This window comes from Helianthus annuus, chromosome 14, assembly GCF_002127325.2.
Source record: "Helianthus annuus cultivar XRQ/B chromosome 14, HanXRQr2.0-SUNRISE, whole genome shotgun sequence".
Taxonomy (NCBI): domain Eukaryota; kingdom Viridiplantae; phylum Streptophyta; class Magnoliopsida; order Asterales; family Asteraceae; genus Helianthus; species Helianthus annuus.
This window is the reverse complement of record NC_035446.2, coordinates 12605239-12623145: the sequence shown is the minus strand read 5'-3', so window position 1 is coordinate 12623145 and position 17907 is coordinate 12605239. Positions and strand designations below refer to the sequence as shown.

The following is a 17907-nucleotide window of genomic DNA, read 5'->3' as shown; positions in this document are numbered from 1 at the left end:
GACCCTTCAACGCTTGAAGCTCCGTCGGTAAAAAGCTTCCAGGCTTCAGGGTTGGAGGGTTCAGTGGTGGTAGTGTTTACTTCATTGATTATTTGGTTCGAGACTTCCACGATGAAGTCACCCAATACTTGGGCTTTGATAGCTTTTCGTGGGACGTAGGTGATGTTGTGTTCACCTAGTTCCACTGCGCATTTTGCCAGCCTTCCCGAATTCTCTGGTTTTTCAAACACATTCTTAATAGGTTGGTCAGTGACCACCTGTATAGGATGTGCTTGGAAATACCTCTTAAGCCTTCTAGCTGTTTGAACTAGGGCTAGGGCAAACTTTTCAAGGGGAGGATATTTGGTCTCAGCCAATTTTAAAGTTTTGCTGAAGAAATAAACGGGTACCTGAGCCGTGTCCCGTTCGATGGTGAGGACTGCACTTATGGCCTCTTCAGCAATTGATAGATAGACTGAAACTAATTCCCCCGTTTTAGGAGCTGCAATGTTTGGCAAGGAAGCGAGATGTTGTTTCATCTGGTTGAAGGCTTCTTCAGCCTCATCAGTCCACTTGAAATCGTTCTTATCAGAACAATTTTTGAGTGTTTTGTAGAAGGGTAGAGACCTTTCAGCCAACTTGGAGGTGAAACGCTTCAAGGCTGCAAGTTTCCCGTTTAAACTTTCCACCTCATTTTTGTTTTTTGGTGGTTTGGTTTCGAGGACAACTTTTACGTTGTTTGGGTTGGCTTTGATGCTTTGCTTCCCGACAATGTGACTCAGGAATTTTCCTTCTTAAATCCAAATGAGCATTTTTCAGGGTTAAGTTTCATGTTAACCTTTCTGAGATTCTTGAAAGTTTCTTGGATGTCGTCAAGCATTTGATACCCCGTTTTGCTTTTGATCACCAAGTCATCGACGTATGCCTCCATGTTTTTACCAATTTGGTTTGCAAAGGCTTTGTCTACTAAACGTTGGTAGGTTGCTCCCGCGTTCTTGAGTCCAAAGGGCATCTTCTTGTAACAGAAGATTCCCTTATCAGTGTGGAACGCTGTTTTCTCTTCGTTTTCTTCTTTCATGAGTATTTGGTGATACCCTTTGTAAGCATCAAGAAAGTATTTGAAAGGGTAACCGGTGAGCGAGTCAACCTTGAGATCGATTTCCGGTAGTGGATAGCAGTCCTTAGGACAAGCCTTGTTGAGATCCTTGAAGTCTATGCACATCCTCTAAGAGTTGTCTGGTTTCTTGACCATAACCGGGTTTGCAACCCATGATTGTTACTTGACTTCTTGGAGAATGTCGGCTGATACGAGCTTTTCAACCTCCTGGCATGCGGCCAGACTTCTTTCTGGTGCCAAACTTCTTTTCTTTTGAACCACGGGTTTGACATCCGGTGGTATTCTCAATTCGTGCTCGGCGATGTTTCGGGGGATCCCCGTCATATCTTCTGGACACCAAGCGAAGACATCGTTGTAATGTGTTAACAACTTTTCCAGATAAGAGAGAGTTTCCTGTGAAAGGCTTGGATTGACCCTTATTCTTTGTTCAGGGTACTTAGGATTTATGATTAGCATTTGCTTGTCTTCTTCACTTCTGAGGCTTTCACCTTCAACCAGGTAGGTCTCTTGAGAGGTTTGAAGGGTTGCTATCCCCCTCTCAATTGGAAATTTTACTGTGCCGTGCCCAACAGACACGGCCATGTAGAAGGCACACTGTCCTGGTCTTCCTATGATCACATCATAGTTTGAAGGTATGTTGATAACCACAAAGGTGGGTGATTGGATTCTTTCCTTCTGACCTTCGTTAAAACGAACACTTAGTGTCAGTTGCCCTAAAGGCTTGAGGGGGATATCAGCAATACCTTTTATAGAGGTTCCAGAGGGTTGAAGCCTTGAACGTTCTTCATTACTCAAACGGTGGAAGAACTTCTCGAACATGATTTCAGTGGCTGCCCAAGTGTTATGTATGCCCTATATGTTTTCAACGTTCCCATAGTAGCTTCTACGACAAGAGGGCTTGAAAGAGGGTCTTTTTCTGTTGGGGGAAAGCAAACACACTGAAGCTCCCAAGCTTCCAACCGTTGTCTTTTATGGGGAACCCTTTCATCAGAGTCCACCATATTGACTTCCTTACCCTTTACTTCAGCTATTTTGTCCCGAACCCCTTTTACCAAATGAGCGAGTTCCCCGGACTTAACAGCCTCTTCAATTTTTTTTTGAGCTGTAAGCAATCATTGGTGTGGTGACCCTTTTCTTCATGGAACTCACAATACTGTGTGGAGTTCTCATTTTTCCTGCTTTTGGTGAGAGGCCTTGGAGGCTTAAAGTTCTGCTTGACTTCTTCTGTTGCAAGGATTTCTTGAGAAGTCTTTGTGAGGGGTGTGAAGCTCATGCCTTTCTCCCTGGTTGGAGGGTTCCGACCTTCAAACCTTCGATGGTCTGAACCCTTCTGTCGTCTGTCATAGGAGTTATAGTTCCCTCTTTTTCTGGCTGGGCTGTTACTTCGCCAACTAGACCCTCTTTTCCTTTGTTCTTTAATATCAACTGCCTCCTCTCCCCGAATATGGGCTTCTGCCCTTTCGAGGGCTTCTTCCAAGGTCTTGGGTAGGGATTTGTTGAAATCTTTTGTGAGATATTTCGAGGTGATAGCGTTCATGAAACCGGCTACCCTCATTTTTTCATCTGCCCCTACATAGGTCAAACCTTTCTTCTTGTATCGTTCAATAAACTCGCGAAGACTTTCATTGTCATGCTGTTTTATTTGAAAAATCACTGTCGCATCTTTGACATATCGTCTTTGTTGGGAGAAGTTGGCCAGAAAACCCTTGCTAAGATCATCGAAGCTTCGAATGCTTCGAGCAGGTAAATCGTTGAACCAGATCTTGGCAGATCCGATAAGGGTTTGCATGAACATTAGACAACATTCAGCATTTGACCACTTCTCAATCCTTGCTGCACCGGTGAAGATTTGAAGATGGTCCTCTGGGTCCTCAGACCCATCATACGTTCTGATGTGGGACGGAATCTTGATCTTTGTTTGAAAATCATAATCGGCTATTTGCTGTGAAAAGCATGAAAGGTTACTTGGCTTATAGGGTTTGGCCAAGTCTTCTTCGACCCTTGTACCCACGTTGTTATTACCATTATTGAGTGGCTAGCACTTGATTGATGAAGTGTTGTCACGGGAAGCTGGCCATCATCTGGGACATAGGGTTGAAGCTTTGGAGGCTTTCAGGTGCAACTGGGCAGCTAACTCCAAGGGGGGTGATCATAACTGCACTTCGTGCCAATGGAAGCACGGACAGGGCTTGTTCCCATGAAGTTGTTGTAGAAGCTGGAAAGCTTTTTACTGGGGACAGCAGGAGCTGATCTAAGGTAAGCTCATGGCTCAGAGGAGCACCACTCCTAACTGGTTGAGATGAAAAGAGAGGATGTGTTGTAGGGTTTGCCATGGTAGACAAATATGGAACAGGGTTTGGAGGATAACTGGGGCCAACCTCATTCCTGGTTGTAAAAGGTGGAATGGGAGGTCCGGGAGACAGCGTTGGTTCGGGCTCATCATAGTCTAGACGAATCCTCACTCCCTTATCCTTTTCTTTGTTCACATACTGGTTGAGGAGAGACCTCAACTCAAGGAAATTGTTGGCAACCCCCTCGGGGGTAAGTTCAATACGCGTTGGAGTGTCAGTGACGCCAACATTGGGGGAAGGAACTCCGGATCTGGAAGGAGTTGGAGTGTTAAAGGTAAGAAACTCGGGTGTGCTCCCCGGAGTTGAGAAAGAGGTTGGTATAGCCACATGAGCTTGGCTGCTACCCGGGGTTGAAGTGTTTGGAACCTGATTTACTTCACCCGGGGATCCACATTCAGACATGGTGATTTCAAGAGAAAAGAGCTACACTACTAGGTCTTTTTTTGAGGAGAAATAGCGGCGTAGCCCCACGGTGGGCGCCAACTTGTTGAAGCAACAAATAATAGACCGAATGTAGTAGCGAGTATGGTTAGACAAAAGGGTTAAAGGTTTTAACCTTGCCTAACGCAGGTCGTGGGGTCCCCCACGTTTGCAACACGTGGAAGGAGGTTCACTAGTTTATTTTTGTTGTTTGCTGAGGGTCCTTCTCTAAAGTGTGTTCAGATTCGGATGAAGAAACAAATAGAATATGTGTGAGTTGGATGTAAAAGGGAGTAACTTGCATGGAGCAAGTACACGATGTGAATGACCAGAGTTTTAAGGAAACATGTTTGGTCCGGAATATCCCAACTCAGTAAATGAAGTGTCAATTATATAGGAGAAGACATCTCCCAAAGAGGCATTCATTTGACTAGTGACCTAGCTTGCAGCGAGGGGCTTGCCCTTTCGGGGTTTGAAGCCTTTTGACTCCTGGATAATACCATGTGCTCTGCAGACCTGCGTTGCTTTTACGGCTGTGGTTGGTGAAGCAATCCCTGGATGTGACTGGCTACTGTTTCCGCATTGCTTTTCCCACTTCACAGCTTTTTTCAACCTTCGAACCATTTAACCTTTCGGTCGTTTATGTACTTAAGTCATTTTATTTGGTCTTGGGCTACCCCCGTCATCAAGTTCCAAACCGTAAACGGACGATCGAACCAAAACGGGTTTTTTATTCCATAAAATGTCATATAAAAAAATTCAACCACACGAAGTCTATTCAACTAATAGAGAAAGTTGACTTTCATTTAGCATAAAACCAAATAGAATTACGAATAAGATATTTTCATATTAAAACTACTACTACCTTCTTAAGCAAATAAAAATAGATATCCTCTTACAAAACTACTACTATTTCTTAAGCAAATAAAACTGACACTACTTCTTAAGCAAAAGAAAGAAAATTAAGAGAATCATAGCTTCCTTTCTTCTACCGCTAACATAACAACCAATATACTAAGTTAACCTTGAGTGATGTTCAGCGTTTGCATAGTGCGGTTTAATTCCTCCACCGTGTCCTTTGCCAGTTGAATAGCTTCCTTCCTTTTGATATTTGCATCACGTTTTTCTGTGATAGCAGCTTTTGTTTCCTGAATCTGTCGTTGGAGATCTTCACATTTCTTTTCTCGATCGGCCAATTTCTCTTTAAGAACCAACTCAGCTCCTACGGCACCAGTCAAAACATGTATCATCCTATTATGAACATCCTCATCAAAACTGTGAACGAAAGATGATTTGTCCTCAAAAGATGCAATGCATCTCAATGTACGTTCCACATAGGGAAGACAGTACATGTTCTTCAAATTGCAAATAACGTCCCTCTTCACTCCCATCTGTAATAGTGATTTAAATTGGCATTGTCGGTAACAACGACGTCTAAAATACACACAACCCTCACAATCGGCCATTTTAAAGGTTAAAGAAAACCCTGATTTTGTACCTGTGGTTGTGATTGAGGTTGAAGCAGGGCAAGGGTTGTTCTAATTTTTAGATCGGCTTATGATTTAGTAATTTTGTTCCTGTTTTTGCAAGTATTCACAACGATAGTGTTTTCGGTATTTGGAAATCAGTTATATTGAGATTCTTGAGTTGAGTCGCATCAATTTTGATAACCTCCACACCCCCGCAAGCAGACTGATTAAGTTTAAGATTAGACAGTAGAGGAAGACAAATACTTAAAACCTTGAATCCCTTCATATTGCAACCTATTAAGGTGAGATTCTTCAGGTTTGCACATTTTGAGAAAAGATCGGTATTGTCACACCCCGAAATATCAGAGCTTGGCATGACTGGACCGGTATCTTCATTGCACAACGCAAGTATCTGATCTAAGACTTCTAGAAATTAAACGCCTGCTAAGTACTCGAAATTCCCATGGGTTCTCCTATTCCAACCGTTCCATAGTTTTGAAAATGCAACCTGAGAAAAAACATGTGAAAAAGTCAACATAAAGTTGAGCGAGTTCATAGTTTTTTTTGAAAAAAGATTTTAAACAAATCTTTTTGTTTACCAGTTTAAAAGTTATGGATAAATTTAATAAAATCATTTTCTCGGCATGTTATATGAAAATTGTGAGTCTAGCTCACGAGAGTCTTTGTGCATTGCACGAGAGAGAATGAATCAAGCCCAAAAGAGTCTTTGTAAGCAGGACCAACTCGTCCTCTTATTTATACATAAGTGAAAAAGGTTACCAAGTTCGTAAATCCATGTGTTATGAGTTTGCGTCAGCTGAATCTTAAAAACATTTGAAAGTTTAGGTATCGAAATCCGGTATGTAAAGCGTCAACGAACATGTTAATCATTAATGTGTAGCTAGGACATTAATATGTGTGCCGACATAGGAAGCCACCAACCCGTAAGCAATTTAGTACCGGTCCACCTAGCGAGGGTAACAAAGGAAACTCCATGTGGCCACACAAGGACCCATGAAACCAACTGGGTTAGCCCAGCTGGCCACCGACACCCACCTCTTCCCAGAGGTACCGGGTTCGAGTCTTGGGAGTGGCATATGCCGCCCAGGGTAAGAACTCGACATGGGGAAGTCACCGCGGAGCTAGCTTGGTCGGGTAGCGGCTCCCGGAGTGAGATCACTCCGGCGGTTGGGAGGACCGTGCACTATTCCCCCCCCCCCCACCCCACACACACACAAGGACCCATGAGTGGGGCTCGCCCTGTACCCGATAGATCTACCCCCTTTGTTCCTTGGTCTTAAACAAGATTAATGGTACTTTAAGTATCAACCTATTTGCACGTGACCTACCAATTCATTCCGTAGCCTAACCATACCAAAGTAACATGTAACGTGTGTGTTACTGGGCCTAGCCCATGTCCTTGGGCCTAGCCCATGTCCTTAGGCCTTGCCCATATGTCCATGGGTGTCCTTGGGCCTTGCCCCTATCGTAAAACCCATGCATGTTTCGAGAAAAACTTATGTTTTTGTAAAACCGGTATGTTTAGCATGATGTTTTCGTAAACCATTTGAATTCGCTGAAATACTGTTGTAAAATGGTTTATAAATATGTGATATCGTTTATCAAAACATTGTGTGTCTTTGCAAAACTTGCAAGTCTTTCCACCCCCGAAAACGTTTATAAAAATGTAAAAACCGTAAAAAGTGCCGGTAATGAACTCACTTGGATATCCTTGTGCAAAGCTAGCTAAGTGTGTATTCCATAGTGTCGTTTCCAAGACGTGATTCGTTAGCGTGCGTTCTATAATATCCCTAACACGGAATATCTTATAAGTTTCTAAATAGATGCGGTAACTAACTACGTGTCACCGAGCTCTGCCGAATCGTTAACCGAACGATTCGACGGTAAGTTGAGAACTTAATGGAAACGATTAAGTTGTACTTGTTAAGTCTCATTTAATGTCGGTAATTAATAAGTCTTGGAAAGACTTAGTTCTCAGGAGGTTTATAAATATATAAGTATTTATATAAAAATATATAACTATACCGATATAATTGCGTTAGTCGTCCCGAGAAATCGTACGTGTATGTAATAAATATTTCTATGAAGATAGTATATTACCAACTTGTATATTGCTATATCGTATGTCATTTAGGCGTTTGAAATAAATATAAAAAGTTATATTTATTTTATAGAAGAATCATCAAGTTGTTTGATGTTTGAAATAAATATATAAACTATATTTATTTTATAAAAGAATACGAGTCGTTTAATGTTTGAAATAAATATATAAACTATATTTATTTTTATATAAGAATTCGTGTTGTTTGATATTCGAAATAAATATATAAACTATATTTATTTTTATAGTAGAAATCCGAGTTATTTGATGTTCGAAATAAATATATAAACTATATATTTTTTTATAAAAGAATTGTCGAAATTTCGAAATTTAAAATAAATATAATAAACATATTTATTGTCTTAAATCATATCTGAATTCGTCGTTACGTATGTTTGTAAAGTGTCGCGAAAGTAATTGCATATTTGTATTTGTTTTTCTAAAAGATTACTTGAATTCCGATAGTTTGTTTTATATTAAAACACGTTTTATTTTACGAATTTTCTTGAAAAACGGACAGAGTTTCCCCTGTTTTTGGATGCCCCCGGGCCCCGACAACACAAGTTGTCGTTATTTTTCAAAATTCAATCAAGATTGAACAATGTATATGTATATAATCAATTTATATAAACAAGCTAATAAATAATCCAACTACTTTTAACCAATAATTCATGTGTTTGATTGGTTCGGGAGCTCGATTTCGCGTAAGTAAGCAACCCATTATTAATTATGTAATAACTATGAATGTGACGTTATCTTTACCAAATCTTTCGTGTCGATATGTCGAGTAGGCTGACTGAGTTGACCGAGTCAACTGAGTTGACCGGTTGAGTTGACCGAGTTAACTCACTGTGTTGACCAGGTTTGACCGAGTAAAACCGAACCACGAACCGAACCGCCACTGACTTATGTTGACCAAACCGAAGCCGTTGACCAGTCCTGGCCCGAAACCCGAGAGCCAAAACTAACTGAGCCGCGACACCCGAATTGAGTCGACCCGGTTTGACCAGTCACTCGCTATGTTGACTCGGTTGACCCGGAACCAAAACCTGAACCAAAATGAGAATCTGTAACATTATAACCCGGTTGACCCGAAACATAACCTCCACCACCACTGTCGTTCAACATCATCGCTCATCAGAAAAGAATAAAAGAAATCGAGGGGTTTAGTGGTTTACCGTAAAACAAAACTCGTCGGAAAAAAAGTACCACCACCACGAAAATCATCATCATATTCGCTACTGTCTTTCTGTCGTTCCGCCGCAGACCTCATCATCAATATCATAATCATCATCAACCTCAGATCACCTCCTCCACCGCCGCCGTTGCGGCGGCGGCGCTGCAATTGCTGCAGGAACTTTACCGACGAAACGAGAGAGAGATGAGAGTGTTGCGTGTATACGGATCTGGCACAAGAGATGAAGAGGAGATCGTGGTGTGGGGGTGTGGTTACCGGGGATTCTATAACGGGGGGTGTCGGAGGTGGGTTTGGTGTCACCGGAGAACGGAGACGCCGGAAAACCAACCGGTCACCGGTGTGAGATCGAGAGAGAGCAGGGGTTTGTCTGGTGTGTGCAGGTGTTTGAGATGTGAGGGAACTGAGGTTTTGATTTAGGTTTGTCTGTGTTTGTTCTAGGGTTTCGAAAGAAAGAGAGAAGAGTTGTGTGAGTGTATGATCTGCTTTCAAAAAAGAAAACAAAAATTGAATGGAGAAGGGTTTTGGTACACATATATATGTCTAGGGTTTTGATTTTCTTAATGGGCTTGGGCTCAAGGCTCACAAGCTCAATCCCGTGTTTTAAGTGGCATGTCATATATTCGAAGCCCGTTTTTAAAACCTGATAACATTGTAAACTAACATTTTAGATTTAAAAATACGAAAAATGGTGTCGGTAGTCGTTATTGGCGCGTCCGTTCGTCGATTACGTAAAATCGCGTAAGTTTCGTCGTTTGTCGTTCCAAACCGTTTTTCAATCTGGTTTCGACTACGGTTATTAAAATTTATTACGAAGCTAAATATAGCGTAAAATTTAAGTTTTTGGAGGTAGCACGCATCTCTGATGCTTCCGTTTCATCGCCGGTGCGTTCCTACAGTCGCGTTTTTCGTTCACGTTTGCGCTTTGTGACGTACGGAAGTACGATAAATTCGCAAAACTAAATTTATAAGCATAAAATACGCGTATAAAATTCGTATTTTTCGGCGTTGTCAGTATTTTGTTCGATTTCCGTTCGTTACCGTTCAACGTTTAGTAGATTTTTCCGTAGATCGTCATACGCGTACTATAATGTCGGATAGACGTTCCTATAGTGAAGATACAAAGTTGTTAAGGCAGGGAGCTCCCAAGTAGATGTTGCTTTAAAGACAAATGGAAAATTTTTCATTGTACGATAAGGATAAGCTCTAGCTGCAGTATATTCCATTATCAAACTAAGATGTTTTAGAGACTGAGAACTAAAGAGAGAAATAGGGATTTGAACATCATACTCAATTAAGGTTGCAACGTTCAACGTTTGGATATTGTGAGAAAATGCATACTTTATAATTTGTTTGAGGAACGCATCAGTATACTCTCCATGAAGACGAAGCTTCACAGAGGACGCTTCTGTTTGATTATTGTGGTTAGAGAAAACATGTGTAACAAATTTGGAAAACTTGTGCAACAAAGAAATCACCGGTTGAGAAATTAAGATAAGGCATTGAAGTCCATATAAACCACCATCTAGATGACAAAACACTGGTTCGAATAGCATGTTTGATGCTAATAAAAGAGAGGATTTTATGAATAAGACAATCTGGCAAGCTACTTAGTCTATCTTCTTCTACATTCATTCTCTTATCATCATGTCTAGAATCCATTCTCTTACCTTGATGCAATTATGCATTCACAGACATGCTAATGTTTAGTATTCATCTTGAGGCCTGTTTTTTTAAACCACTATCATCTCCAAAAGCTGCAATATGATAGAATACAACAATCAGGACATGTTAAGAAAAAAGAGTTGATACAAGTAACCTTTATTCATATCATAATAACATCTATCAATGACATTTATAAGGAAGAGATTTTAGAATACCTAAATGCAGGCTATGTATTAAGCTTGATAGATGAAAACACTGAAGCTATACGACGATTCTTGATAGAAAAAACATTAACAAGCTTGAAACAAATCAATAAAATACTAGAGATCACCACCGTACGATACTGAGTTTGTATGATAAGTGGTCAGATTAATACAACAGCCACACGGCGGCAGACAGAGGCGATCGACGACGGTGTGGTGTCAAGCAGACGATTTAGGGCTCAATGATCTTTTTAGAGATAAAACCACTACTAAAATTACATTTTGACAAATTAGGGCTTTCGTTTTTTACAAAAAGTCATAAAATTCGTTTATTTTATAAAAACCTCCCAGATCTTGTTCTTTATTTCCAGAGAAAATTACTTTTTTGTGACAACCCTCATAATTCCATGTATCCGTACGATTTATTAATGATAATTAAAGTGCTTGATGACTGTGCTGAATCACTTAACTGCTTTCTGATTACTGTGTTATACTTACGTGTGTTTGTTAACATACTAGTAGTGTACAGAAAAGTTACTAAATAGTCTTGTGTGTTTTCCTAAGTGTTAGAAATTAAAAGTGTTACAAAAATATGTATAAAAGACACTTTACGGATTAATTAAGCACTTTAACGGAACAATATCAAACCGAACAACTGGACACTACCCGGAACACAAAAATATTGTCAAGAACATTGTTTCACTTTTACTGAGCTAGTAATGGTCCCGAACATCCTAACACACTATGTATTACATAACACCCTTAACCCACTAACTAAATGACTTAATATCTAACTAATTAAGTTAACCACCATTGAAACTCGACTAGACCAACCCCTCCCCCCCTAACAGGTTATGTACATGTGGGACCCCTCCCATGATTTTATCTAGTTGTTTAAAGGATCTTGTTATGTACTTTAGAAACATTTAGACCAAGGGTTAATCAAGAGAAGGTGTGTTATAAGTTTACCCTCAAGTTCATCATTTCTCATTCTCTTTCACATCAACAACAACTCAAACACTCCCTTCTCCCCTCTAAGCTCTCGGCCGAACTCCCCTCTTCATACATCCAGCATTTTTGATTTTGTTCAAGCCTTCCAAGTGTGTCTCAAGCTGTAAGAAGGTGAATAATGGTCCCGATGTCACAACCCCCGGTCCCTAGTTCCCGGGGACGGGCGGTCGTGAGCCAGTTTCGGTGGTATCACATTTATTTATCCAATTTGGCAGCGGAAATTTTCATCAGGACCGTAGTTAGGAAATATTTAATCAGAGTAAACCACCATGTTTTATAACATTAAACATATGGGTAAAACCCAAGTTTTCAATACACACATTTCATAGGAATAAATCCTATTTATTTAATAAAAACATCTGTTTTATTTTTAGGTAACTTTATTGCCACTTTTCCAAGCCTCCAGTGCTATCCAGCTGGCTTCTATTTGGCTTTCACATTTTGTTACCTGAAACGCGTTTTAAAAACATTTTGTCAGTGGGAAATACTGGTGAGTGAATCCCAGTTTAATCAGGTTTAAATAAAATTCACAGTGAACAATATTGAGGGCGATCCCGCAATTACATTTGTTTCCAAGTTATATCAATTATCACCCGTTGGTACTGTCGACACCCGACTTGTGGAAATGTTACTCCTTAACCAGGTTGTAACCAATTTTGTATACAAAACCCCAACATACCCACGATAATTGTATTCTTACAAATACTCAATAACTGTCATTCGCATGAAAAGGTATTTAAGGTTTTGTAAAAACAGTTAACAAAAAGGAGATTACTCACATTGCTGTTTTAGGTTATTCTTTAGGGTTTCCTGGTGAATACCTATAATTTACACAAATGCACGTGTGTTAGTATAATAACCCATTTTAACATTAGTAATACCCTCCCCGAGACGGCATTCCAACGACTACGTCAGGCAGAACCACGACAGCCGTTACGGAACCCTAGATCAATCGGGCAGCGTATCTAATACGTCTCCAGGGGTTATAATACTTACATCGTAGCAGAACCTCGCTATTTTAGGGGGTGTAATGCCCGAGTATAGTGTATACTACTTCAGAATTTAAGAGAAAGAAAGAAATTTTGGACGATCGGAAGTGAAAGCCCGAGGCTTCCTTTTATAGGGCCTGATCTGGGTTTGCTCGCAGCCCGCGTCAAAGACAAGCAGGACTTACGCGGCCCGCGTCAAAGCTAGTCAACGAACTAGCTTAGCTGAGTCGTTGAGTAGGTCCGCCACGATGTTGACACGTGTCGGCATCTGGTGTATCCGCGTTTCACGAGCTCTCGCGGCCCGCATTAACTTAAGTGAACTTATACGCGGCCCGCCTAAGCTAAAGAACTAAGGAATCCAGGTTCACCTTCTCGTGGCCCGCGTTAGAGATTGGGGTGGGCCTATGCGGCCCGCCTCAACTTAAGTTTTATTGTTTTTATTTTATTTTATATATTATATTCTAATTTGGGCTCGGTTTTCACATACGGGGTGCATATAAAGACATATTGATATATTTAAAGATATATTAGGGTGTCAGAAATATTATGAGGGTGTCGGTTTTACCGAGGGTTGTTATATCCTCCCCACCTTGTTTTAGAGCTCGTCCTCGAGATCTACTGGAACAAGTGTGGATATTTCTTTTGCATTTCTGATTCAAGTTCCCATGTGTATTCAGGTCCTCCCTTTGGAGTCCCACTTTACTTTGACCAGAACTAATCTCTTATGCTTGAGATTCTTAATTTTTCTATCTTCAATCTGTAGAGGCCTTTCTACAAATTTGAGTTGTTCATTAACCTCTATATCCTTGAGAGGTACTACGAGCGATTCATCAGTTAGGCACTTTTTGAGATTAGATACATGAAATACATCATGTATTCCTGCCATTTCCTCTGGCAGTTGTAGCTGATAGGCTACCGGTCCTACTCTTTCAAGAATTTTGAAAGGTCCAATATACCTGGGACTTAGCTTTCCTCTTTTGATGAATCTTACCACTCATTTCCAGGGAGAGACTTTCAATAATACTTTATCTCCTACTTGAAATTCTAATGGTTTGCGTCTGTTATCGGCATAACTCTTTTGTCAATCACGTGCTGTTTTCAGTTGTTCCTTGACTTGAATGATTTTATAAGTTGTTTCCTGTACTATCTCGGGTGCAGATAATTGTTTTTCCCCAATTTTTGCCCAACAGACTGGGGTTCTGCACTTTCATCCATAAAGTGCTTCGAATGGTGCAGCATTGATACTTGTGTGATAACTGTTATTATAAGAAAATTCTATTAAAGGTAAGTGTTCGTCCCAGTTACCTCCAAAATCAATTACACAAGCTCTAAGCATGTCTTCCATTGTCTGAATTGTCCTTTCGCTTTGTCCGTCCGTTTGAGGATGATAAGCTGTGCTTAGATTTAACCTGTTTCCCATTGCTTTTTGGAAACTTGACCAAAAATGAGAAGTAAAACGGCTATCTCTATCTGAAACAATTGATAAAGGAATGCCATGTAAAGAAACGATTTCATTTACATACAATTTGGCTAATTGTTCCATACTAAAGGTTTCCTTCATTGGTAAGAAATGAGCTGACTTGGTTAACCTATCTACAATCACCCAGATTGTATCATTACCTTTCCTTGTTTTAGGCAATTTGGTAACAAAATCCATTGTTATCAATTCCCATTTCCAAACTGGTATTTCTAATTGTTGTAACAATCCTGAGGGTTTCTGATGTTCAGCTTTAACTTGTGAGCAAGTTAAACATTTAGAAACATAAGCTGCTACATCCTTTTTCATTCCTATCCACCAGAAATTTTTCTTTAAATCCTGGTACATTTTATCACTTCCTGGATGCATCGTATATTTAGACTTATGAGCTTCTTCTAATATACGGTGACGTAAATTTCCTAATTTAGGTATCCACATTCTCTTTTTATGGAACCTCCAAATTCCATCTGTTCCTTGTTCCAATTCCTTAATCATTCCTTTTAATTTTTCAGTATCCTCTTTGATTACTGTTTCTTGTGCTTTTCTAATCTGATTGTTTAAATCTACTTGTAGATTTAATTTAAGAGAACGTACCCTTTTTGGCTTTTCGTGATATTTTCGACTTAAAGCATCAGCCACCACATTGGCTTTTCCTGCATGATACTGGATATCACAATCATAATCACTAAGCAACTCCATCCAGCGTCTCTGTCTCATATTCAATTCTTTTTGCCCGAAGACATATCTTAAACTCTTATGATCTGTGAATATGGTAAACTTACTACCATAAAGATAGTGTCTCCAAATCTTAAGGGCAAAAATTATGGCTCCTAATTCCAAATCATGGGTTGAATAATTTCCTTCATGACTCTTAAGCTGTCTAGATGCGTAAGCTATAACCTTTTGACGTTGCATTAACACACATCCATATCTTAACTGTCACACCCCGATTTCCACATGTCTCACCGGTGGGCCCGGTGGGGGATTACTGTGACAATGTTGGCAACAATATAGTCAAACCACACAATTATATAATGCACAGCGGAAGCATAAGATAAATATATATATTTCAACCTCTGGTGATAATATCAATGTATTACAGAAGTTGAATATCCACAGTGGATCGTAAATAAAAGTAAAGTATTGTTCCATTAGATACTGCAATCAAGCTTGCGAGGCTTATCCCGACGCTAGGGAGCTAATACCAGCCAATTACGTTTAGGTACCTGCACTTAATCTTTTTGGGGAAAATACGTCAGTTTACACTGGTAAATACATTCAACTGACACATTTGAAATTGTTTATTAAAATTGATTTGAATGCACAAGGCACAAACTCTTTTATAACTTGGGAAAATTCATAATGATCTTGTGAACGTTTTACATGTTCTTTTATGCGTTCAGTAGCCCGGGTCGTGCCGGGTTAAAGATTTATAGACACACCACGTTTGCGTAAAACCGTAGTATAAAAACCAACGGCTACGTCTTTTAATTTTAATGTCGACACTTTATACCGGGTGTACGCCTACACCGGGATGTCGATGGTCGTGGCCATTTCGTAAAATGATGCCGAGGATATCCGGGACAACGGTCATTAAACCCCCCAAAGGCTTATAAGCAACAAAACTGTTTAAATGAGCCGATCATATTTAATCAATTAACCACCTAAGCGATGGAATTATATAATGCTCAATCAAGCGGTATTAATATACCGTAACCCAAGCCCATATAGGGGAAATAAGTCAAAAGTATTTACCTTTGCAAGTATAAATCCTTAATTTAGATCAAGTCACCGATAGCTTTTACTGGGGCTCCTAATCTGGAACGAAGGTTTTAATTAACCTCTTAGAATCCTAACGGTCCTTGTATTAGCCGTAGCTTAAACCGGTTGATTCCGATATATAGATATGGTTAATTCGCACGAAAAGGCGAAAACCGAGAATGGAGTATGATTTGGACCCAACAAGTTCAGAGACTTGTTTTATATGGGTTAATGGTTCACACTCTGGATTTTGGGGCTCAAATAATATAATTTGACCCATATCGGCTATTGCACGAAAACTAGTTCCATGAGCCGTACCGTGTGCGCAAATAGGCGAAACGGTTAACCATAAGTGTCCTACGCTTATTTTCTAAGTCAATATGCCTTAAAAGTATTTTGGTATCAGTAGGATACCTTCCGTAATGCCCGTAACGAGTTTAAGTTTATATTATGCCCCGTAGGGGCTTTTCGGTCATTTTAAAGACTTAAAAAGGGTTTTTCGAGTTCTACAGGAAATCTGAGTTTCCCGAACAGCTTATAAAGCTTAAAATACTTTATTTATTATTTAAAACCAGTGGCAACTGGAATCGGGTCAAAAGACCTTGTAGAACTCCTGTTTTGGCCAAAAAGGGCATATTCGGTATTTACCGAACCGTAGCCATAACCGCAGGTTATGAGCAAGGTAAAAATTATTAAAAATCTTTAAAATTCCCAAAATATTATTTTACCACAGTGGGTAAAAGTTTTGGTGACGAAAACTTGGGTTAGATGGGCGTTATGCTAATTGCGCCGTTAATTACAAAACTTTCTTAAAAGTGCGCCTTTTAGCATAACTCTCATTCTGAACCTCGGATTGTCGTGAAACTTTAAGGACATGCTTATTATTTAATAAGCAAGGTTTTGGTCCATTCACGTGTCCGAAATACTCGTTTTAATTTTAAAAGGCCGTTACGGTCAACTTTTAGGCGAATGACGGAAATACGTAAAAGACTCGGATAACTCATGAACCGACCACAGAGGCGTATACCAACATGTGACCTGGTCCTAAGAGAGTCCTAAGGTATATTTATACCTCACTAAAACGGGTCAGAACTGAAGTCAAAGCAAAAGTCAAACTTTTGCGACATTCGGCTCCGAACCGGTTCTATATAGTAAATGATCGATTCAAACGAGCGCAAACAGGTTTTTATACTTATTATCATGTTTTATGATTGTCAAAACAGGTTCCATAACATATACATTACAGATTATGCATAAATCGCTAAAATAGCTTTCTGTTGACTTTTTAACCGCACGTTTGACTCGACATTTGACATAGTTAGAGTGGTGATCAGGGGGAACCATTTTAGAGGTTTATTACCCACGTAAATACCAACTCATAACCACTTTTGATTCGTCATAAGACTGAACCATTACTACTTTATTGTAAAGTCAAACCGTAGTTACGACGGTTTGGTTTTTAGCTAAAAACTAAGCATAAACTGAACAATGGATGATCAAAGTAACTTACAGAAGTTAGAACTTGAATATGGAGCAGAGAAAAAGGACTTGAGAGCTCTTGAAATGATCAGAAGTGTGTGTTTTGATGTTGTGAAGGTTATGTTGCATACTAGTGCTATTTATAGCAAATGTCATGCCTCTATGATCATTACAACTACCACAAGAGTCCAGAGGTGATGGGTAGGTGTCCCAGAGGTGTATGGGTCGAGTAGGGGGCACCCATGCCTCATTTATTGGAGGTTGATCGTTCACAATGCTCAAAAGTCAAGAAAACACAAAGTTTCTGCATCTGGGCGTCCAATGCGGCCCGCATGGAGGTTCCATGCGTTTACAATGCGGGCCGCCTGGGATTAGAAGATCAGACGCGTAGTTGAGGAGGCTCGCGGCCCGCCTCAACTTAACCCATTATGCAATGCGGGCCGCGTAGGGTTAAGATTTCAGAAATTTTAAATCTTTTTGCAATGATTGCAGAATCCGGCCATTAATAACGAAATCTTTCGTAATGATTTACCTGACCTTTCGGGTTTGAAGGGGTAACTTTGCGGTTTGGCCCTCGGTTATTTACCGATAGGGGCCTCGTGTTATTTATCCGCATTATAAAGTCCCCGGTTTATTTATTAATTATATTGGAAAGCCTTAGCTTTCACT

The 17907-nt window shown here is 40.0% G+C and overlaps 1 protein-coding gene across 1 annotated transcript; it reads right to left on the bottom strand.

Annotated features, from left to right (window-relative positions):
• Positions 1–8052: 8052 nt before the first annotated feature.
• On the bottom strand, positions 8053–10315 carry LOC110906385. Its single transcript, XM_022151525.2, has 4 exons — positions 10112–10315; positions 9240–9296; positions 8637–9196; positions 8053–8507 (listed from the first exon to the last, which is right to left on the bottom strand). Exons 1-4 carry the CDS (start codon positions 10313–10315, stop codon positions 8423–8425), a joined length of 906 nt encoding a protein of 301 aa, XP_022007217.1. The 3' UTR covers positions 8053–8422.
• Between the last annotated feature and the right edge of the window lie 7592 nt (positions 10316–17907).